Consider the following 24,860-nt stretch of genomic DNA (forward strand, 5'->3'; position numbering starts at 1 on the left):
AATTGAAATTGGATTTAGGTTGAAGTTACCCACCTAGACAAGACTTCAATTGATCATGTTTTTAAACAGAAGTTGTCAGCCAGTATCATAACTTCAGCTCAACATAATTTCAGTAGAAGTCATCAAATGCTAGTACGACTTCACTTGAATATTATTTTTAACAAAAGTTGTTAAACCGGGATACAAGAACGTGATTTTTAACGGAAGTTGCCTAATTCCATAATAACTTTGATTTGAGGTTAATTAAGTGTAATCTTCACGAAAATCACCTTTCATAAATACTATTTCAATATATTAAGAAGTCGAATATAGATCTCAAAACTTTTTCAAAACGAAGTCATGATCATGAGATACGACTTAATCCTTTCAATAATTAATTTAAAATCAGACCCAATAATTTCGAAAGTAAATTAAGTCAAATTTGTAAAAAACCAAAAAGTTTAATTCCCAATTAGAAAGGGGGTTCTGGTTCCAGATGCACACACAGGAACATGAAACCCAAATTGGTTGAAAGCCCATAAATGAAGATAACCTAAGTAGGAATATATATATATATAAAGGTGATGCCGGATTTTGAAAATTATTGGTAAAAGCTTTTGAAAAAGAAAAAAGGGAGACCAAATAACATCCATAAAGAAAAAAAAAAGAGTATTCTCTGTCAAACGGAAAAGAAGAATAAATAGTTGAGGCACTGCAACTTTTGTCTCAAGTACCTTAAATTTACCTTACACTGAGTAACAAAGCCTCTCCAAACATGGGAGGTTCCACTGACCTCCTCACATTCTTCCTTTTATGTTTCTTCACCAGTTTTTTCACCCTCTTTCCCACACTTTCCATCTCCACAGATACCTTAACAAAATCCCAATCCCTCCAAACCAACCAAACCCTCCTCTCCCCCAGTGCAATTTTCGAGTTTGGTTTCTTTTCCTACACCAATTCCACCTGGTACTTGGCCATATGGTACAAAACCATCCACCATACAGATAAAACTGTGGTCTGGGTGGCAAATCGTGACACCCCACTTCAAAATTCCAACGCCTTTCTCAAAATAGACGACAAGGGAAACCTCATCATCGTAAATCAATCCCAAAAACCTGTCTGGTCCTCCAATCACACCACACCAATAATCAACCCAGTTCTTCAGCTCTTGGATTCCGGGAACCTGGTTCTTCGAGAAGAAAACGAGAATGACCCCACTAGGTTCCTCTGGCAGAGCTTCGATTACCCGACAGATACCTTGTTACCCGGCATGAAACTAGGTTGGAACTTCGATACGGGCATGGAGAAACACATAACCTCCTGGAGCACAAACGAAGACCCTTCAAGCGGGGATTTTTCCTTCAAGCTAGATTACCGTGGTCTGCCGGAAATATTCCTCTGGAACAAGGACCGGATAATCTACCGTAGTGGACCTTGGAATGGCGACAGATTCAGCGGGGTGCCCGAGATGCATCCCGTCACCGATTCCATTAAGTTCTCGTTCTTTGCGGATGACCACCAAGTATACTACACATTCTCGATTGCGAACCACTCCTTGTTCTCGAGACTCTCTGTGACCTCTTTCGGGGAACTCCAACGCCTTACGTGGATAGAAAGCACCCAGGTTTGGAACAAATTCTGGTACGCTCCCAAAGATCAATGCGACAACTACAGAGAGTGCGGTCCCTACGGAGTCTGCGACACGAACGAATCGCCGGTGTGTCAGTGCATCACAGGGTTCCGGCCTAGGAACCAGCAGGCGTGGAATTTGCGAGATGGGTCTGGTGGGTGTGTGAGGAAAACGGGATTGGCGTGTGGGAGTGACAGGTTTTTGCATATGCAGAATGTGAAGTTGCCTGATACAACGTCGGTGTTCGTGAACAGGAGCATGGGGCTGGTGGAGTGCGGGAATTTGTGCCAGAGGAATTGTTCGTGCACTGCTTATGCCAATATTGAGATTAGTAACGGAGGGAGTGGGTGCGTGATGTGGGTTGGGGAGCTCTTGGACGTCAGAAGCTACCCTTCTGGAGGGCAAGATCTTTATGTCAGATTGGCGGCTTCTGATATAGGTATGTTCTTCCCGAATTCTGAATCTGCGTTTTCTCTGTTTCATGTTCAAGTGGAAAAAACAGGGCATATGCATTTGGTCGTTTGAATCTGATAAAAAATGTTACTTTTAGTTTCTTTCTTCTTTTTTTCAATTTGAACCGTTGATTACTACAGTGTCTAAAAAAAACACATAGTGAAATAGGAGCATATTTACACGCATTGAGAAAAACAAGTCAACAGAAATGGGTGTGTAGTAAACACTGCACTTATGAGAATTTTAGAACTGCACCAAATTAGTGGAGTGGAAGGGTTTAGGGTCCTCAGCATCATTAGATGTTGAATGAGTAAAGAGAATATTTTGCAAGTATGAAAAGACGGGAATAGAACTCCTTTGACATGCACGCCTTACCTTTATAGAGCTATAGCAGTTTAGCAGTACTTATCTGTCATGTTCAAACTGAAACCCTATTCTAACATTAAACTATGATACTAATTATAATCACTTTTGCAAAGAGTAACCTTCTTATGAAGTAACTTAAGATGGATGAAATATTATAGAGGAATATCAGATTCTAGACGTAGAAACTGGTTTAGATGTTTAATTTAATGATTTTTATCCCAGAGAACATTAGCAGATTCACAAACAAACAAGAAAAGAAAAACAAAATACGTTAGCAGATTGACTTTTGTCTTAGAAAGTAATTATTCAAATGACAGCATCAATTTGAAAATGGAAGAGTGTTTTAACTGAGAAGGAAGCCAACAGAATGAAAGACAACGAAACAGTTTAGTTGTCGATAGCCTGTACCTGCTACACGTGCTCTTTAATGTCTTAGTCCTATTGCTTTCAAGTTTTTTTTTACCCTATTTTTTGTTACCTAAGAATGGTTATTTAAATTTTAACTAATTTAACTGTTTAATATAAATTTAATTTTTAGTGTTCATACTTTCACAAGCAACATAATTGATTAGATAATTTTTTTATAAATTAAAAATTTGATAGTTATATTTGTATATATTAGATATTTGTGACCCTCGTTTCACACATACGAACAATGGGAATCTTATGATTGTATATGTTACTGGTGTGCAACATGTGTCGCGGTGGCAGTGAGTCACACACACTAGTCAATACTTAGCAATACTTATTCTCACCATCTGTGGTAGATGCATTGGTGACCTGAAAATTTATTATGTGTATATAAAATTTTCCTAATACTTCCACATAAGGAACCCAACGCACCTCAAATTCTTCTTGGAAGATTTTATGATGTGTTTGCTCAGGGTCCTCACTCAAAGCTACCTTTTTTCATAAGTAAAAATAAATTATGAAAAAACTCTTCTTTCATTTTTACCCTAAATAAATAATTAACATGATCATTTTTCACTAATAAGTGCATTAAAATATTCAATAAGTGATAAAATAATTTAATGAAATTGTTTTGCTTCTTATATCTAAATTCTTCGTGTAAAATCCTTGAAAATCACTTGTTGCAAAGTAGAAGTGATAATGTTTTACTTTAATTTTCATTTATGGACAGTTTAAAGGGTTTATGTTTTCACATATTCTTAAGAAAATTGTGTAAAACATGGTTAATTAATGTGTTTCATAATTTTTTAATTATGATAAAATTAGTAAGTTTTTATCTATGAAATATTTTATTTGTTTTTCATCCTTAAAATTTGAAATAATTGTTTACAAAAGTCTTAACATAGATCTTATAAGTAATTATCATTAGAGTATTTGAAAGATCTTAAAATTAGAAGTAGGTCTTACATAAGATCTAAGTCATAGAAATAAAAAAAAAAAAAACACACAAAACATGGTTAGAAACATTTCAAAACTTAGATTTGACGTTGTTTTCTGTCACTCTATCTTTAGATTAGATTGACAATTGATTTGTTTTTCCTTTTCTTCTTTGTGTTTAAAAAATAAAACAAATTGATGATGAATGATTTTTGCTTTACCACCTTTTATTCTCACAAACCAACAAGGATGAACTACTTTTAGAGAAAAAAAAAAGGTTGATGACGCAGCCAAAGTTGGATATTAGATTATGTGTGCCCAAAAGAAAAATAAGTGCTGAACTGCATGATTCCACTCTACTGTGCTACCCTCACCTTGATTTGTTGCGTTAATCAAATTAACTCAATAATTAAAGGATCTATTCAAAGCTCTGTGGGGCACTTAAGTGCTTTCGTTTCTTCTTTTTTTTTTGTTCAATCACTTTTCTGAATTTAAATATATTAAATTTTGTCTCTCTATGACAAGAATGTGGCCCAACCTTTTTGACTTGTAAGGTTTCATGAGGCCACACCTCTTTTTGAATTGTCTCTTCTGACAAAAATTCTTTTATATTTGTATTTTTGGAAGTTTATTAATTTGCGTTTCTTATTAGACCGTTAACTCAGTTTTTTTTAAATAACTTACAAGCAAAATTATTATAATCGATAAATAAATGTACAACTACTTAATATAAGACGCTGAGTAGAAAAAAGGAGTTTGCATTTATTTTGAAGGAAATCGATTTTAATATTTACACCTGTTCAAACTGCATTAAACAGTGGCGTTGTATCTAGTCGTAATTCTGGCCCATAATGTGACTATTCGCATTAAAAACATAGTCGCTGTGGTGGCGAAGTGACATCTTATCTTATCAAGACCAAACATGGTGCTGTTCAAATTTGAAAAAGGAAAGGAAGGTTTCAGAGGGACGTGGAAAAGGTTAATTAGTCATCTTCTTGGTGGACCATGAGATTGTAAAGGATTGGTTGCAGCCAAATGGGAATTTTTGATTCATTTTGGTGGGAGTAGGTAGCTTCAGAAAGTTGCAGATCTTCCTCAAATGGGAAATCCAAATTCCCAAATTAAATTATGAAAAAAACTAAATCATATCACATCCCTTTGTTACATAAATTACATGCAAGAAAGATGATTGTGATGATGGGATTTTTCATAGGGGTGGGAGAGATTATATATTATATATGTGAAACCATAAGAGATTCTGATGAAACCAATGACTGGAAAGTTTATTTGTTTTTTTATTTACTTTACTTGATTTTGGATAGCTATAACTTTTCATTAACCAGATCAAATGTAAAGTGGATCTCTGAACTAAAAAAGCTGTTTCTCTGATGACTTATAGGGGTAGAAGGTGATTCTGGCAAGACAAGTAATACAGTAAAGGATATAGGCATTGTAGTTGGTGTTGCAGGTTTTGTAGTATTGGCATCTGGAATTTTTATCTTGTGGAAGAAGAGGAAATTGCAACGTGTATTGAAATGGAAGACAGAAAAAAGAGGTGATGCACAGTTACTGTCCACCTTGGTAGTGCACATTGCAACTATTGCAGTATGATGATATGTTACTGTTTTTTGTTTCAAAATCAGGTTTTTCGGAAAGAAGTCAGGATTTGTTAATGAATGAGGGAGTGTTATCAAGTAACAGAGAACAGTCCGGTGAAAGTAACATGGACGACCTAGAGTTGCCACTGTTTGATTTTAGCACCATAACAATGGCTACAAACAACTTCTCTGAAGAAAATAAACTTGGACAAGGAGGCTTTGGTAGTGTTTACAAAGTAAGCAGTTTTAATAAATGTCGCCAACAAACAAGTCCTTGAATGCACTCATGAATTATGATATGATCCGTGAAAATGCATGACTGGAATAATTGTGTTTATACCAGGGCAGGTTGAAGGAAGGTCAGCACATTGCTGTGAAGAGATTATCAAAAAATTCTGGCCAAGGAATTGAGGAGTTCAAGAATGAGGTCAAATTGATTGTCAAGCTTCAGCATCGAAATCTAGTTCGTTTGCTTGGTTGCAGCATTCAGATGGACGAGAAGATGCTGGTCTATGAGTACATGGAAAATAGAAGCCTTGATGCAATTTTGTTTGGTGAGTCATTTCAACATTCTGATTCATAATTTGTATTCAAATTTCAAACACTTGATATATTGATAATAACCACGATGATCCAGATAAGGCAAAAAAATCCTCACTTGACTGGCAAATGCGCTTCAACATTATATGTGGCATTGCCAGAGGGCTTCTGTATTTGCACCAAGATTCCAGATTTAGGATCATACACAGGGATCTCAAGGCAAGCAACATTCTACTTGACAAAGAGATGAACCCAAAGATATCAGATTTTGGTATGGCTAGAATTTTTGGCACGGATCAGATAGAAGCAAATACGATGAGAATTGTTGGAACATAGTGAGTACCAAGTAACATCTCTCTCACACACAAACATAACAAACATTGTGATATTTACCATTTACAAATTTTTGTATGCAGTGGGTACATGTCCCCTGAATATGCTATGGATGGAGTCTTCTCAGTAAAATCTGATGTTTTTAGTTTTGGGGTTCTTGTGCTGGAGATAGTAAGTGGAAAAAAGAACAGAGGATTCTATTTGGCCAACAAAGAATTGAATCTTCTAGGACATGTACGTGCAACCGTTGCTGTAGTATGTTTGTTGTTTGGTTCTAATATAATGTCCTGTTTGATAACAAACATGTGATTGTGGTTTGTTGTACTGTAGGCGTGGAAGTTGTGGATGGAAGGAAATGCATTGGAACTGAGTGATTCGTCTATTGACACATCATATTCAGCATCAGAAGTTCATAGATGCATACAAGTGGGTCTCTTATGCGTGCAAGAGCGTGCAGAAGACAGGCCAACGATGTCTTCAGTGGTGTTGATGCTGAGTAGTGATACTGCATCAATGTCACAACCCAAAAGCCCAGGGTTTTGTCTAGGAAGAAATCCTACGGAAACTGAATCTTCTTCAAGTAAACTAGAAGAATCATGCACTGTGAACCAAGTCACTGTCACAATGATAGATGCTAGGTAGAAAAGAACGTGACCTCATTTAGCTAGCACACTAGTATAATCACTTTTTTTTTCTTTCAAGTTTAAACAAGAAGAATCCCTTCTTTGATAGTTGCAGTGTTTTTGAGGTATAATATGATCTTGTTTTTTATGTATATTAGAGATGTTATATAGTTTAAGGTACTTTTCGTTGCTGTTATTGAGCTCTCTTCACAGAAAAATATTACATAATTGTTTTATACCATCAAATCCTCATGTCTTATATTCACTATTATTGAACCAATGCATTTATAATATTTACCTTAGATTTTAGGCTTATCCGAATGTACTCTTTGATCCTATGAATCTATCGCTTTCCATTTTTACAAAGTTTGTGCCTTTTGGGAATGGTGGATTAAGATATAGTGTATTTTTTTTTTTTATTATATCAATCATCATAAATACTTAATTTTGCTTTTTTGTATGCCACAATCTAAATTTTAATTAATGTTGCCTTTTTTTTATCAATTTTTTTTTTCGATTTTATTGTAACACGTAGATACAGAAATTCTCATTCATGCCTACTTTTTAAAGTATTTCGTAAACTTGATTTCTACATGAAAAATTGATGTAAAGAATGAAGAACCTTAAAATAGTCTTTAATTAAAACAAAAATCCTTTATCACTTCAGCAGTCAAAGATTGTCCTTCCGACACTTTGAAAGCTGTGATTTAATATATTCTAAAGCAAATAAAACTCACTTGCATTACGATACTTTCCATAGAATTCAACACCATTTTAATTAACTAGTTCAAATGAATTTGACTTGTCAAATAAAATATTTATATTTGATTGTGAAGGTTTGATATCTGTTCAACGAACACTTGTAACATTCTAAATTTTAATTTTAAATTAGGGAAGGAATACATTTATAGTGAAAAGATTAAGTTCTCTATTACAAAAAAAAAATTGAAATATGAAAGTCAGCCAAATGACATTTTTACAAGTCAACAAAGTTGACTTTGATAATCTCTTTAAAACAGTAGGTAAAAATGACACTATAACAAACTTTAATTAGTAAAAACCAATATAGGAAAATAAAAATCACATGAAATTCATCTACAACAATTGAAAAATTCACTAGAACTAGACAAATTCAAAACTATGAGTAAATTGACCAATCAGCTGGAGTCTAAAATTTTTATAACACTTCATGTAATAAAAGTATTTTATCAAACACTGGGTAATATTCTTAATCGAGGAATTACACTAAATTACATCAAGTCTAAATAAAATTAAAAGTAATGTTTTAATAGATTTACAAATAATAAAATGGATTATTTTAGAATTAATATAATCTAGGGTTTCTAGTACTTTCCCAAAATGATATATTTGGTGTAATTGTTGATCCTACATTGATGTTCTGTTAGAACTTGAGATGCGCTTGATAAATTGTTAAGTGGAACTCATTGTTTTCAAATATTAAGTTGTGATAAATTGTTTCACGTTGCTTGCAAGAAAAAATGCTACTATCTCAATTTTTTTTGTTAATATTATTTTCTTAAAACAAATTGAAACTAAATCAATAATAAATTATGTATCTTTTTAAAGAAAATACAAAATTATTATGTGTGTTGAAAGTTGTTAAATTTACTGAAAATTATGTATAGAATTAATTTTCTTTGTATTAAATATACACACTAGTGCAAAAATAGTGTTTAATGTGCGCGTTTAACATCTAATGAACAAAAATCCAATATAAAAAATGACTGATGGTAGTATTGTAAATAAAATGTCATTATAGACGTCAGTTCTCCACCCCACAGACGTTAAATGGTCTGCAAACATAACTCAGAAGTCACTGTTATATTGACTTTGCACGTCGGCTACAGATCCCCTGACGTCTAATTTGAATTAGACGTTGACTCCCCACGAATGTAAAAAAGGTGCGAAAATATCTCATTTTTTGTGTCAATATTATTTTTTCTTTACGAGTTAAACGTTGACTAGGAAGGAGGGTCGACGTCTTAAAGCAATTTGACGTCGGTTGGAAGGGGAGCCGACGTCAAATCCCCTGTTTTTCACCAACTCTAGATCACGAGCATCAGTTACACGTTTTCTTTCTCGTTATCTTTGTCTTCTTCCTCTTGCTTTCTCTTGTTTGCCATTGACATTCAGGTAAGTTTTCTTTCACTTTGCACCATTTAAAATTATTTTGCACTAAATACATTATGTTTGGAACCACTATTTTCCATTTGCACCAATTAAAATTAGTTTTCATTGGCTTTTGATGTAGTTTCTTGTATGTGAGTTCTCAGACCTCGACGGTGGCGCTTTCCTCTCCATTGCTCATGCCTATTCTCCATTTCTTGTTCTCATTCTCTTTTGGTGATTTCCATTTAGAACCCTTTAAGAAGATTAGTATTTTGTTTGATTATTGGTTATTAGGTATTGGATATGATATTGGATATTTATTATTGGTTATGGGTTATTAGTTATTGGATATGTGAATTTTAGTTTTGAGATGTGATTAGTTATTGAAGATATTATTTTTAATTAATGGATATTAGTTGTTGGTAATGTGACTTTTAGTTTTTCTGTTACACGTTATCTCTTGAGTACACAAGAATGATTGATTAAGTTTGATGTGGTAATTATGATTGTAGTATGAAATCATTGAGTGAAACTTAGTTCCCGTTTGAGATTTTACACAAACTATTAAACTTTTAATTGTTTGTACATAATTTCAAATTGTCCGATCAGACAATTTGGGAAAATTATTTTTCATAATTTGCTATAACATGTTCGTTGGAGTTTATGGATAATTTTGATAAAATTTTGGTTAAAATTATTTGTATTGTTTGCTATAACATATTTGATTGTGGTCATCCGTTACCACTTTCATTTCGTGTATTTCAAAGACCAATGCAAAATGTTGCCGAAATCTTATCAAATTATCATCTTAGACTTCTTTGTATGTGTGTTAGCAAATTATGATAAATAATTTTTCTAAATGGGTAGGGCTTAACCTTGTGAGAGTTAAAAATTTGAGATTGATGAAGTTTGTTATGAACATAGTCTGGATCAAAGCTAGATGAATGAACGTCACATCAATCAAGAATATGAAAAGGAAGTTTCAGAGTTTTGCGCCATACATTGATGGGTATGTGTTACAAAATGTAAAATTTGATTAAAGTTTACTTAATTAGTCCACTAACTATTTGTGATTCATGATAGGCCTCATTGGCAACTGGCGATCATCATTCCAAGACAATGCACAATTCTATGGTTTTGTTCCCTGCACAAAAGATGAAAAATGACTTGAAATCCATGCTACAAGCATAAGTTTATGTTTCAAATGTTGCATTAACATGTTGAAATGGTTTTTTTATGATGAATATAGTTATCTTAATTTTACCTTATGTTTTCAATGTAAATAGAGTTGAGTAAACCCAAAAGTCAACTAGTTCAAATCCTGTATCCAAAGGTTGTAACTTATATATAGTTGTTATTCGTTTTCAATGAATTTGACTTAATTTGTAACGCTTCAAGAATACATCACCTATATCAGATGACACAATTAAGAAGATATGACAAGAGTGGACAACTTATCTTCTACAGAGATGGACTTAGGACCCATGACCATCCTTAAGGAACATTTTTATTGTTGTTAAATACATTAATTAGCTTACTTTGGATAGCTTAAGTTTTGGATTACCTAGATTGTTTAGTATTATAATAATTTGAAATGCATAATATATATAATTTTGTGATATGCTTGGATCATTTTATGTATTTCAGGTGTGGTTGTATTGTAAAAACAAATTTATTTAAAAAAAAAAACTACGACGTCGGTTAGTGTCAAAAATGATGTCAATTGATGTCTGGTAGTGCATAGTCCGGCGTTTTATTTGTTTTAGTGGCTCACCCCAAGATTTTCTCGCTAAGCGCGGAAGAGGCACGCTCATAGCACAACTCAACATCGGTTTTAGTGGTGGTCGGTCGTTAATTTTGGCGTTTGTTAACATGGATCTGACGTCAATTGACGTCCCATGTGGAATCTGACGTCAAATTGACATCTCCCAATAAGACGTCGAGGCTAGGTTAGATGTTGAATGTCCAAAATAACAAATGTCAAAGACCTTTTTTTGCAGTGGTCACATAGGGTATTGTATTTATAATAGAAGAAATATGGGTTAAGCCTAAAATATAAATATGAAATAATATCAAACAAACTAAAATAAAAGATAAATAAAATATATCTAATACTCCCCTCAAGCTTGTGCATACAAATCGTATGTATCAAATTTGTTACTAATATAATTAATAAAGACTTACTAAAAATATCGGTTTCTGCACTCGAGTGATACCAAATACTTAATGATTTGCGAAGACAACATAGAAGACAAAATACTAACCCAGAAAACTCTTCATGAGCAACAAATCTTGGAAGTTGCTCTATGTAAATCTCTTCTTGAAAATCATTGTTGAGGAATGCATCCAGTGGATAAAGAGGTCATTGTTGAAGAGTCACAACGACTATAAATAAACTAACAAAAGTCATATTTGTCACGGGAGAAAAATCATATATGGATGGGTCAAACGCAATGGTAAGAAAAGGGAGGTTAGCAGTGGAAGATACCATTGATAAACAAGAGAGAAACCTTAAAAATCCTAGATTCTTCAATAAAGGCACTTGAAAAAGGAAAAAAAGAAACATCAATGCTCTAAATAACTGCCTGAGAGGAGACGGGGATGTGCGACTACACACGATAAACCTAAAAGAGGAAAAAGAGTGACCTCGACGCTCTAAATCGTTGCTTGAAAGGAGACGAGACGTGCCACACAGACGATGAAGGGAGCCGATCCACAACTTCAAAAGGCGTTTAAAGCATGTGGGAGCTCCAATGAAGGTGTCGTTGACGACATAGTGGTCACCCGGCCAACACGATCAAAAATGTGTGATCGTCAGTCGAAACTGGAACTCTTATAATGGTAGTAATAAATGATGACAGTAGACACTAGCGCCACCGACAACAATATATGGCACTGCCTCCGACAACAACAAGTGTAGTGGTAGAGACAACATAAATTTTTTTCCTCAAAAGAATCTTAGGCTTTAGCTACCATGTTAAATATAGTGAAAAATATGTATATGATTAATCTTTCGTGTGTTGAATATCATATTATATTTTAACAGAAAAAATATAGACTAAACCCAAAATACAAATAAGAAATAATAACAAACTATAAATATAAAATAAAGATAATATATATAATAAACGTAAGAGTATTATTAACATAATATTGTTGTTTGTTACATCGAGTTTCACCAACTCCTACTCTTCAACTTCTTTCTATTATTAGGTTATGGTTAATATTGTTATTTTTATAATTAAATTTTTACTTATAAAAGTTAAAATTTGAAATTGTCTCATGACTTTTAAAAAATGAATGTTGAAGTCATGTTGGTTGGACATAACTTATTCTAAACTTTATAATTTATTTTTTAAACATGGTTATTGTATTTGTGTAAAGAAACACACCATTTATTTAAATTTTGGAATCAAATTTTTTTAAAAGAATTTATTTTAATTTTTAAATTTAATATTTAAGAACTAAATCACTTTTTTTAATTGTATGATATTAGAATAATTATTTAATTTTAAGAAACGGAAATCAGTATTATCTTAAATTTCAGAAGTTAAAAAGCAATATTCTAGTTTATTTATTTGGGTCAATTTGTTTTCTCTATAAATGGTTTCTATCTTTTCCAAGAAGACAGCCGCCGTCAGCAACTCAGTATTGAAAACCTCCTGCGTCAAAAACTGGAACACATCACTTTTGTAACACGAAACCTCCAATTTCAATTTTTATAACTTTTTGTATATTTTATTTTTATTCCTTTTCTCTTAATTTATCCTTTATTTCTTTTATTCATATCATACATTTATTTATTTATCTTCATTACACCCAATTTATAGTTGGGACCAACGTGTAACCTAGCTATTTGTTAAGAGTGGAAATATATGTGATGTCATACGTTTATGTTGATTTTTTATTTATTGTAGATTATTATTTTAATTTAAAAAATAAAATAATTATTTTAATTTAAAACCATTTAAATAAATTTAATTAAATATTATTCAAACACTAAAAGATAATAAAAAAATATACATTAAAAAATCATCTTTATTAATGATTTAGAATAGATTATATATATATATATATATATATATATATATATATATATATATATATATATAATATAATACTTTGTGTGTATATATTTTGTTTATAATTTTACTTTTTAAGTATTTTTTAAATTAAAATAATTATTTTATCTATTTTACTTTTTAACTGATTTTATTTTTCAAAATTAAATATTTTTCTTAAATTTGACTATTATTTCAAATTAAAATAACCATTTACAAAATAATTATCTAAAAGAATAAAAATAGTCTAAAATAAAATTGTAAAAATGATTTAAATTTACTTTTATAATTTAATAACAACAATTTTATTCTTTTATTATGAAAATAAACAAGCATAATATTTCGTAAGGGTTTTATTACATTAAGAAAATGAATTCCAATTTTTAATTCGAAATAAACATCTTAATAGGAAAAGGAAAAGAATGTCGGTGTAGCCAGAAATATTATTATAAATAATTTATCATATCTTTTCAACTTAGATCAGTTATTAACAAAATTATGAATACTTTAAAACAAACAAAAATTAAATAAACTTTGTTAAAAATGTCAGAGTTAATGAATGTTCATTATAAGTTCAAATTCAATCAATAAAAGGTAATTATTGTAAACGTACTCTAAAAAATGTTCTTTAACTTCGCTAAATGTAATTTTCATAGGAATTGAATACAAATGCAAAAAAAATTATTACAATTGACATTCCTTACTATATATTTTTAAAAAATGATTACAATTGACATTCTTACTATATATTATTTTCTATCTTCAGCATTATGCTGCTGCTCTCTGTAAAAAAATATATTAATAAAACATTTGGTGGGATTAACTTACTACAGAAAATTTGGATAATTTATACAAAGATTTACGTTTATTAATAATATAAATTCTTATAATGTTTTAATGACATAACATATATTCTAAAAACTATTTAAATTTACCATTCCTACATTTCCCCATCAAAATTGCAGGATTAAATTTATGAACTATACTTTTTTAACTGATACAATAATTAAGTAATTTATTTTTTCATAAAGCATATCCCAATATAAAATTATATTATTAACAGACATTTTTGCATCGAAATTGTAGTAATGTATAAATAATTAACAACATACAACTATCCATACTCGTTTATAAAATTTAATCATTTTAGCGGTTTTTTAATTTTGACAATTATGATGTTTCTTTTAATATTTTTAGTTTTAAAATAAAATCAAGCTTATACAAAATATTATTGAACACATGATTAGACTTTTGATTTTCATAAAAAAAAAAAATTGAATTACTGTGTAGGCGGCTAAATTAATGCAAATAGAACTAAAGCCCCACTCTTTTGACCTCTACAAATTTAATAATATATATATATATATATATATATATATATATATATATATATATATATATATATATATATATATATATATAAAACTCACCGGTCAAAGGACTAATAATGTGTTAGGATGTTTTATATATGCTTGATATTAATTTTAAAATTAAAAATAACACGGGTTACGTAATTTAGTTGCATCAATATTTTATTCTCTTTTTTTTTTCTTTATAGTTCAAAATTTACATTTTTATTAATGATCACTATGTCGTCCACAGTAGGTTTCTGCAGTAGTTACGTTTTTGTTAAAACCATTTTTTTTATTTAACAAACCTGGTTTTAAGGGTCTTGTAATTATCAGAAAAAAAGTAAATTTTTAAATTATAAAAAAAGAATAAAGACAAAATGTGGATGTCAACTAATTATATAAATTGATTGGAGTATTGTATAATTGTCTACTCAAAGCCAATAATAAGAATAAATTGCTAACCAAAAAGTTGGATGAATTTATATAATAAATCATTTAAGTGAAATTATTTTCTGTGAAATATTTTTGTCATATTTAATTTATAGGTATGAAGACATCAGCCAAGTCATCACACATTGTCATATCATAAGCGTTAGATACGGATATGTCTTCAAATAAATAATATATATATATATATATATATATATATATATATATATATAATATAATTTGTAATATAATTACTCTTATTAAAATCAGTATTATTTGAAACACAATATTTATGACTAAAGCCAAATATTATTTAAAACATAATTACTCATATAAAATACAATTCAAAAAATATATATAAAAACAAGATTAGTTACTAAATATAAAGATAATGTAACAATTTAGAAAGTAGAGAGTTAGAGTTAATAAATGTTTTAAAATAATGAGACTAAATATTTTTAAGTTAAAATAATTCAATAAAATAAATAAAAATTCTTAAACTCATCCCATTACTTAAAACATCGATGATCTCTTAACAATTATTTTTCTTAACTTCCTTTCTAAGATTTCTCAATCTTTTCGTCATCTAATTCACAATCAAAAAGTATCACAAAGTTCTTAGGAGATCACACTGGAGTAATTTTCACATCTATCCGATCAATTTCTAGAATAGAGTAAGTAAATTTTGACTCCTTTTTCTCTTTCGTTTCTAATTTGAAATTCCATGAAGCGATTCTTTGTCGCATACATTCTTTGGTTTCTCTTTCTAATTCTCTTGCAAGCTCTGGTCCAAAGGACTCATTTTGTTCTCAATTCGGCGTTTTGTAGGTGTTTTTAGAGTTTTTTGGACTCTAAGCAATGGAGTTAGAGTTTTAGAGATCTATTGCCGATCTAAGGTAAGGGAAGCTAGTTGCTAACTTTAATTTGAGTTGGTGTTGTATGTTGGGTAATTGTATGTATGACAATTTGATTATATTAAGATTTTAATAATTATGTTAGTGTTAATTTATTTGAATTATGGGTGCATTTGAATTTTGTATGATTAGTTTTTGTGTGTGATACAAAGTTTGATGATGTGGTTGTCATGAATTGTAAGTTAAGGTTTGGTATGGATGTTGGGAATTGGTGGTGAAGTTTATAGAGTAATTAGTTGAATATCTAAGGATTTTATAGTTAAAATAGAGGTTTTAATAGTCAAAGTTGTAAAAAAATGAGTGGAACTGATTAATATGATTTTTCAGGTCTGTTAGGGGAGCATTTTAAATATGTTAGGAGTTTGGTTGGGTAGAAATATGATATAGAACTTAGGGTAGTTCAATTTTGGTGTTTTGGATTGTTTTAAAGTGTAAAAATTGATGTTTAGAGTAATGAGATTGTGAATTAGAGGGTTTAGACTAAAGTGGACAATTTGTGGTCTGTAATTGAGTCATTTAGGACTTGTCTAAGCCTTTAGTATGCTAAAGTTGGTGTAGGAAGTAGTAGAATGGAGTTTAGGTATACTAGAATGACTAATTGAGGTTCAGAGTGGTCAATTTAAGTTAGAGATTTGTTTTTAGATGTTTCTTAGTGCGTAAGAGGTTATAGGAACCATTCAAACTTGGGTAGATGGTCACCAAAGAGAGTTTTAAAACCTCGTGTAGCGCCCAGGCGCCCCCAAGAACCCTCTTAGCAGCCCTCATTCCAGTGGCCTGACATGTGAGCGTCCTGTTTGGGGGAGCTAAGCACCCCTAAGCCAAACTTTGGATTTTCAATTTTTGGCATGTTTTGGGATGTACTGTTTTGGTCTCTATGATGCATGTGTGATAATTTAGCATGAGCTTTATGGTGATGTATACAGTGTTATGTCTACTTGTTTATTAAATGGAAAAGGTATGGAAATGAGTTCTAAGGAGAAACTTTTCTTGGTGTGGTTTCAAGTATTATTAGTATGAATGCAGGGAGCTCAGTCTTGAAGGTTATCCTAACGCTATAATGGTATTTCATTATCAAGTAGAGAAGATTGACACATGTGGTCAAAGTAACAGGAGGTCTTAGTCTAGGTGCTTTCAGTATGGCCTACGACGTGGTACAAACTAACCTTGTGAGTGTGGTAGGGTGAAACCCATTGACAATGACTTTGCAAAGTAGTAGAGGCCACTGCACAATCCATCATAGCTCAACATTCATTCTAAGTCTGGATAGTCTAGTCTAGGTCATTGTATGTTAAGATGTTTGGTTTGATTTATATTATATCTTATATATGTATGAATTACTTTAAGTTTATGAGGAATTGTTTTTGTATCTAGCTTACCTTTTATTTTTTTATTGTGGTTGTATGTTTCTTTGCTTCTTTTCTGACTATGATCATCCGGTGGGTGTGAGCAGAAAGAAATGATGTTTCTTTGAAGCAGACGTTAGATGAAGGTGTTGCAGATGTTTAATATCTTTACTTAGCTATCTTATATATAGTTTTGTTTAACTAGTTTGTATATAAAGTTCCTTTATAATTATTTGGATGACTAATCTATCTTATTAAAAATAGTAATGACTATATAATAATTATAATGTATTTCGGGATGTTACAAACAACGCTTTAAACATATTCTTTCTAGAAAATATCAACACTTCCTTAAAATTACAAAGATAAGGGATTGCTATAAAAAAAATCAGCTTACGCATGTCTTATTACAAAAATTTCATCAAAAATATTTTTTTATAGAAAACTTCTATAAATAATGTTTAAGAAGGAAAGATCCATGGCAAAAACTTTGGAGTTGTGTGATTCTTCTTCCTCTACTAATTCTTTTTGTGTGAAATGTGCATTCAATGTTCTTGAATAAGCATTAAACTTGCGTTAATAATTTGACAGTATCTCTTAAACACAACAAATTTTTATTAGCATAAATAGGTAGCTTTTTTCCATTTTTTTAGGAAGATGCATGATCTTGTACAGGTGGCTAACTCTACAATATCTTATCTCACATTTTTCAAAAAAGTCTTACGTATGAATATCTTTCAACATGTTTTTTTAAAAAATTTATTGCTGATAAAATATTGCGAGATCCAAAAAATAAAAATAAACAAAGAAGCATGCATACATTCCTTACCAACATTAAATAAAAGTTTATTAGGTTTGACATATACTGTACCATTGTATGTCGAATAAAAAACTTAAAAAATAATGTATAATTGCTTGCAATCAAATACTTATCAGACAAACAACATAAAGACAACTTTTATGTTTGTAAAATAAAACTCATTAAACAAAGTTCAACTTAGGTCTGGTTAATAAAGTAGACATTTTACATATGACATAATCTAATTTATAAAAAGATATATTTTAAACTTAGTCGTTCAAACACAATTAAAATTAAACCAAGCTCGCTTTTAACTTGGATCTAACACAAAATAATTAATATCTATAGAAAATATTTAACAATAGAAATTCAGATTTTGGTGCCAACCACGTTTCCTTCTCATATAATGCAGGAGGTGGTATGAAACGAAATTGACAGGGTAACACTATGCACTAACCCAAAAACACTCCGAGTTTTGCGATGAACCAAACCCATAAGCATAAAATATGTATGCTAAGCTCCTTGATTCTACTCTTCACCTTCCATTTTTGTTCTTGTTCTGATACCATATCTTCTGACAAAGCCATCAGAGATGGCGAGCTTCTTGTTTCCAAAGGCAAAACCTTTGCTCTTGGGTTTTTCAGTCCAGGAAAATCCAAATCCCGCTATGTGGGAATATGGTTCAACAACGTTCAAGAACAAACTGTTGTTTGGGTTGCAAACAGAGACACTCCCATCAATGACACCTCTGGGGTTCTCTCAATCAACCCAGATGGAAACCTAGTCCTCCACCACAACTATAGCACTAGTCCCATTTGGTCTACCAGTGTTTCACTCACACAATCAAATAGCACTGCCACTGACGTCATAGCTCAACTCTCAGACCTAGCAAACCTTCTTCTGATTCTTAACGACACCAAAACTCTCATCTGGCAAAGCTTTGATCATCCCACAGACACCTTGATTCCATATCTAAGAATTGGTTTCGACAGAAAAGCTAACCAGAGTTGGATCCTCCAATCTTGGAAGACAGATGATGACCCCGGAACAGGTTCTTACACATTGGAACTGAGCAGCACTGGGAAGGCACAGTTGTTCTTGTATCACCAGAACCTTCCCCTGTGGCGAGGTGGATCATGGAACGGTGAATTATTTATGGGTGTACCCAACATGAAAAGAGATTTGCTTACTTTTAATGTTTCTTTTACTGAAAACGAAAACCTCGTAGCTCTCTCATTTAACCCGCGCGATAAGTCCTTGATCACTTGGGTGGTAGTCCAGCAATCAGGTTTCTTTAACGTATTCACTCGGGATAAGCAAAAGAATCAGTGGAACAGGTACTGGTCTGTGCCAATAAACCAATGTGATAACTATGGAACCTGTGGATCAAACGGTAATTGTGACCCTTTGAACTTTGAGGAATTTCGGTGTACTTGTCTACCTGGGTTTGAACCCAAATCCTCACATGAGTGGTACAATAACAGAGATGGGTCAGAAGGGTGCGTGAGGAAGAAAGGTGTATCCGTTTGTGGGAATGGAGAAGGGTTTGTGAAACTTGAAGGCTTAAAGCTGCCTGATACCTCTGAGGCAACTGCCAAAGAGGGTTGGAGTTTGGACGAGTGTGAGAAGGATTGCTTGAGAAACTGCTCTTGCACTGCTTATGCAGTTCTTGATGTGAGGAATGGTGGAAGTGGGTGCTTGGCATGGCATGGAAATTTAACAGACATACAAAAACTGAGTGATCAAGGCCAAGATTTGTTTGTCCGTGTTGATGCAGAAGAACTAGGTACTTCCTCCCACTATTTTTTTCTCTGTATGAATTTAACACCACACATATATTTTAACATTCTGCTTCAACCTATCTGAAATGTTTCTTCTTGTCAGCAAATTATAACAAAAAGACAAAAGGATTACGCGGTAAAATGAGGATTGCTGTAATTGTGACTGCTTCTGCAGTAGCAAGTATCATTATCCTCTTCGCTCTGTATTTCCGGTGGAAGAAGAAAACCAAAGGTTAGTGTTCTGTTCTTTATAATTATTATTTAAAAACAAGAATTAAAATAAGTGCATGTCAACAACATAGGAATAAGAATTAAAATAATAACACATGCCAACAACATATGAACAAGAATTAAAATAAGAGCATATCAATAAAGAAAGCAACATGAACATAAAATGTCTTAAAAAACAATTACAAGTGATGCAACTAATGAAACTAAAAAAAATAGAAAACATGGTTAAGAAATAGAAATGGAGAACACCCACTTTATAAGACTTACAAGAAAGAAAGTCACTCTGTGAAGGAACAAATCTCTTAAAAAATCTGAGTTTCTTATTCACTCTAGAGTATTTTTATAAGAGCCAACCTGACTATATATAACCGTGTTGATGCTGAAATTCAAATGGAAATTAAGAGGAAAATTTAAATTTAAATGTTAGACATTCCATACTTGATTGTGGTTTTCATTCTCCTCCAAACACTATGTTTTCAATGTGCTTTCTGAAACTCTTGTTTCCTCTTTCTTTGATTGGCAGTTTAATTGAGCTTGATTGAATTTTGAATTGAAGTCTAATTTTAATCCAAACTACAACTACATATCTAGTTGTAGAAACAAAACATTTTTATTCTTTAATAAGTAATACTGATATATCAGGTATTATATATATGTTAACTCCATTCACTAAATTCTTCTGCACCTTTCTTTTATTATTTAAGAATGTGGTGGGTTATATTGCTTCAAGTTATATCTCAAGGCATTTATAATTTCAGATAAAGTGATGCATCATTTAAACCAATTTTCCCCTGGACATGACAATGGTATCCAAAGCAGCACGCATAGAAATCTTCCGTTTTTCAGCCTTAAAGTGATAATGGAAGCCGCAAGAAATTTTAGTGATGAGAACAAGCTTGGGCAAGGTGGATTTGGTTCTGTCTACAAGGTAACTCAAACTCCATCATGCTTGAGCAACTGTTGTGAGAAGTGTCTTTTATGTCTTTAGTTTTCCTTGAATAGAAATTGTTGAAAAATGATGAAAAAAAAAAGTGAAATGGGGTTGAAGAGTTATAAACATTTCAGGGCTGTCTAGCCAATGGACAAGAGATAGCAGTGAAAAGATTGTCGGAACATTCAGGTCAAGGGACCGAAGAGTTTAAAACTGAAGTTACATTGTTAGTTAAACTTCAACACAGAAATCTAGTGAGGCTGCTCGGTTGTTGCTTTGAAAAAGAAGAAAGGATGTTAGTTTATGAATATTTACCAAATAAAAGCTTGGACTTCTTCATATTCGGTTTGTCTTTCTCTACTCTCTCTTTATTACAAAGAAAATGTTATACTCCTGTTTCATTTCACTTCTTTATGCATATCTGAGAGTTTGAACGCTAAATTCAGATGAAAAGCGAAGGTCATCACTGACTTGGGATAAGCGGTTTGAAATCATTTTGGGGATTGCTCGAGGTATTCTATATCTTCATCAAGATTCAAGGCTGAAAATAATTCATAGAGATCTAAAAGCAAGCAATGTACTCCTTGATGCTGCAATGAATCCCAAGATCTCAGATTTCGGTATGGCTAGAATATTTGGAGAAGATCAAATCCAAGCAAGGACGAGAAGAGTAGTCGGAACATAGTAGGTGTATTATTCATGTAAAGACTGCTGTTATTAATATGTATTATTTATAATGTTTTAATGGTTTTTGCATGTAGTGGCTATATGGCACCAGAATATGCCATGGATGGACGGTATTCAACAAAATCTGACGTCTTTAGTTTCGGGGTCTTACTCCTGGAGATTATTGCTGGCAAGAGAAATACAGACTGTGAAAGGGGAAGATCCTCCCGAAATTTAATTGGACATGTAAGTTGAGAAAGAGTAGTCATTAAAAGTGGCTAACAAAATTATTTTGGCATTATCAGTGAGTGGTTAATTTAGTGATTATGTTATAAGTAGGTTTGGATACTGTGGACAGAAGGAAGGGCGTTGGATATAGTTGATTCAACACTGGGTGAGTCTTATTCTCCAGCTTTTGTTCTGAGGTGCATTCAGATTGGTCTATTGTGCGTGCAAGAAAATGCAGCGTATAGACCTTCATTGTCAGAAGTTGTTTTCATGCTAGGCAACGAAACAAGTCTTTCCCGTCCCCAAAAGCCAGCATTTTTACTGAATGGAGATTTGGCCGAGTCATCAACATCAGGTGGTGGATCTTCAATAAATGAAATAACAGCAACTACTGTGAGTGCTCGTTAGCTAAAAGGCTACCTCAGACATGTATAAATTGTTCACACTTTACATAAAATGTGAATCTTGCGGGACTTGTAGGGTAGGTTCTATAGTGTTTAGAGTGTTGGAATGTGGCCATTATGTGCATTTGTGTGATGGTAGAAACTTTAGAGATTAGATCTTGAACTTCTGCGACACAATCTAATCAGAGAAAAGGACATCTTGAATCTATGTTTATAATCTTGATTCTTTATCCACTGGTGGTTGGTGTTTTTAAGAGGGATCATGATATATTAACAATTTTTCTTAACAACTTTTTGATAATAAACTATATGTTATTATTTTATTGGTCCGTATATTTGAAACGAACTAATCACAAACCATCACATAGACCGTTCTAAAAAAATTGTCAAAAAAAGTTGTTAAAAAAACACAGTGTTGCTAGTTCTATTACCAGAGTCTTCCCTTAATTAAAATCTAACTAATTATTTAGTTCATAATCTATTATAATATAAGAAAAAAATATATTAACTTTATTTTATTTTATTCACAAGTGTTTTAAAAATAATTTTAATCATTTGATTTTTTTAATTTTTTTATTTATATTTATTTTATTATTACAATTGTATGAAATTTATTTTAATTTTGGTTTAAACTCTCGCATCGTCTTCGTATTTGTTGGGAATCTCAAGTCGGTCCTCATATTTGCAATTGTCTCAAATGAATTCAAATATTTCATAGACGACGTTAACATATGCTCACGTGGTGCATGTTGATGTAAAAAAGTTTTATTATGTGGAACTTTTTAAAATTAAGAGTTTTTGACGTGAGGAAATTTATTCCTAATCGAACCAAGGAATTTGTTTCCAGATCTGGTCAGACTCCCTCCACCACCCACTCCCACATGGACCTCGTCGCCCATTGCGAAGCTCTCAGCCTAACCCATCTTCTCTCTCTTTTCTTTTTTATCTCTCTCTCTCTCTCTTCACACAACACTTTTGCCTTTTTGCTAATTGAGCTCCTTTTTATGCTTATGTAATGTAGTAACAAGAACGGAAGCAGAATACAAAGAAGTAATTTATGTAATCCAGAGGTTCTTCCTTTACAAGTAAAATGGAGTTCTCTTCTTCCCTAATCGTATTGGCCTTGCTTCGTTTTGCAAGAGAATGTGTCATTTTCCATTTCTCTTTCTTGGGTTCTGGTGCGGTGGTCGCAGGGAGGAGGGGCTTGAGTCCGATGAACCAGGCGGCGTTCCCTTTGTGGAGGTGTGTTCTGTAGTGGCAACTCTCTGTTTGTTCATTACTCCCTCGACACCACTCTCCTAACTCAAAGCAAACAAAATCCCTAAATTTTCACATAAACCATTTAAATTTTGTCATGTCATAATCTCTTAATTTAAATAAAAATTTCACGTAATCAAACAATACACATCAACATATTAAGTGTGCACCACGTCAGCATCTGTTAACACCGTCTATGAAAAACTTAACGGACACGACTTAATTGACTCAATTTTTCAAATATTTGGACTCAATTGAGACAGTTGCAAATACGAGGACCCACTTGAGATTCCTCAACAAATATGAGAACAATCCGAGGGTTTAAACCTTTAATTTTTTTATCTATTTTTTAATTTTTTGTATATTTATTTTGTTAATACATGTCTACAAAATTTATTTTATTTTTTAATCTTTATTTTATTTTTAAACCAATTTGTCTGTACTACCTTTTTATTATTAATTTTATCTTTTTATAATTTCTAATTAATTGGTCATTTAATAAAGTATTAAAAAATAATTTATATTTTAAGTATATATTTTTTATATTATTTATTTCCTATTTTTTTATAATTTCTAATTAATCAATCATTTAATAAATTGTTAAAAAATAACTTATATTTAAAATATAAAAATTTTATTCTATATTTTTCATTTTTAATTTTATATTTTTATAATTTATAATTATTAGTCATTATATTTTCATTTTTAATTTTATTATTTTATGATTTATAATCATTTGATCATTAATAAAATCTTTCAAAACATATAATTTATTTTTATTTCTTAAAATAATATTATTTTAAAAAATAATAATATTTCAACTTTATCCTTTAATATATAATAAATTATTATTTTAGTTCTTAAATAGAACTATTATTTTCTCAAAGGATAATGATATTTTGACAATATTTTTTTGATAACATTTTAACATTATCTACGTGTCATTCTGTGATTGGTCCAAAATTACTCCACAATTAATAATAATAATCATAAACACCAACATGGACCAATCACAGAATGACACGTAGGTGGTGTTAAAATGTTGACAAAAAAATGTTGTGAAAGTATCATTATCCTTTCTGAAATTTGAAATTTTCATATCAATATCCAAAATATCAATTATCTATAAAGTTCGAATTATATTACGAAGCTCTTTGCTCGCCTTCAGCCACAAGGTACGGTGTGTCTTTTGCATTCAATCTCAAAACCTCTCCTCCACCTATAAATAGGTGTCTTGTACTTTATCCAAAATCACAAAACACATTTTTCTTCTATCTCTCCATCTCAGATCTCTTTTATTCTCTCATTTTTCTTTTTTATTCTTCTATTATAATGGATATATTTACTCCTTTTAGAGTTGCTTGTTAGTTTGATATCCTCAAAATTTTTTGAGAAATTCATGTTGTATCTTAAAAGACTTGCACAACATATCGTGGATAATTCTTTAAGATAGTGAATTTACACA

The 24,860-nt window shown here is 31.5% G+C and overlaps 2 protein-coding genes across 2 annotated transcripts; both read left to right on the forward strand.

Moving 5' to 3' along the window:
- The first annotated feature begins 593 nt into the window (after positions 1-593).
- On the forward strand, positions 594-7,065 carry LOC124821515 (receptor-like serine/threonine-protein kinase SD1-8). Its single transcript, XM_047293408.2, has 7 exons — positions 594-2,048; positions 5,175-5,330; positions 5,419-5,609; positions 5,717-5,927; positions 6,011-6,248; positions 6,330-6,480; positions 6,577-7,065. The coding sequence occupies exons 1-7, from the start codon at positions 755-757 to the stop codon at positions 6,886-6,888; spliced, it is 2,553 nt and encodes an 850-aa protein (XP_047149364.1). The 5' UTR covers positions 594-754; the 3' UTR covers positions 6,889-7,065.
- An 11,271-nt stretch (positions 7,066-18,336) lies between these two features.
- Positions 18,337-22,358, forward strand: LOC148205732 (G-type lectin S-receptor-like serine/threonine-protein kinase RKS1). The gene is made up of 7 exons (XM_088111910.1): positions 18,337-19,683; positions 19,782-19,910; positions 20,668-20,837; positions 20,975-21,185; positions 21,287-21,524; positions 21,602-21,752; positions 21,846-22,358. The coding sequence occupies exons 1-7, from the start codon at positions 18,378-18,380 to the stop codon at positions 22,140-22,142; spliced, it is 2,502 nt and encodes an 833-aa protein (XP_087968036.1). The 5' UTR covers positions 18,337-18,377; the 3' UTR covers positions 22,143-22,358.
- Positions 22,359-24,860: the final 2,502 nt, after the last annotated feature.

Source organism: Vigna umbellata, chromosome 1 (genome assembly GCF_029865625.1).
Source record: "Vigna umbellata cultivar VRB3 chromosome 1, Vumbellata_1.0, whole genome shotgun sequence".
Classification (NCBI taxonomy): Eukaryota; Viridiplantae; Streptophyta; class Magnoliopsida; order Fabales; family Fabaceae; genus Vigna; species Vigna umbellata.

What these genes read in the sequence shown, in the direction of transcription:
- LOC148205732 (XM_088111910.1), top strand. Translation starts at nt 18,378, where the DNA reads ATGAACCAAACCCATAAGCATAAAATATGTATGCTAAGCTCCTTGATT. An exon ending in GTGGAAGAAGAAAACCAAAG is followed by an intron (nt 19,911 to 20,667) that starts GTTAGTGTTCTG and finishes TTATAATTTCAG; the next exon opens with ATAAAGTGATGCATCATTTA. An exon ending in GATTTGGTTCTGTCTACAAG is followed by an intron (nt 20,838 to 20,974) that starts GTAACTCAAACT and finishes TAAACATTTCAG; the next exon opens with GGCTGTCTAGCCAATGGACA.
- LOC124821515 (XM_047293408.2), top strand. Translation starts at nt 755, where the DNA reads ATGGGAGGTTCCACTGACCTCCTCACATTCTTCCTTTTATGTTTCTTC. An exon ending in CCTTGATGCAATTTTGTTTG is followed by an intron (nt 5,928 to 6,010) that starts GTGAGTCATTTC and finishes ACGATGATCCAG; the next exon opens with ATAAGGCAAAAAAATCCTCA. An exon ending in AATTGAATCTTCTAGGACAT is followed by an intron (nt 6,481 to 6,576) that starts GTACGTGCAACC and finishes GTTGTACTGTAG; the next exon opens with GCGTGGAAGTTGTGGATGGA.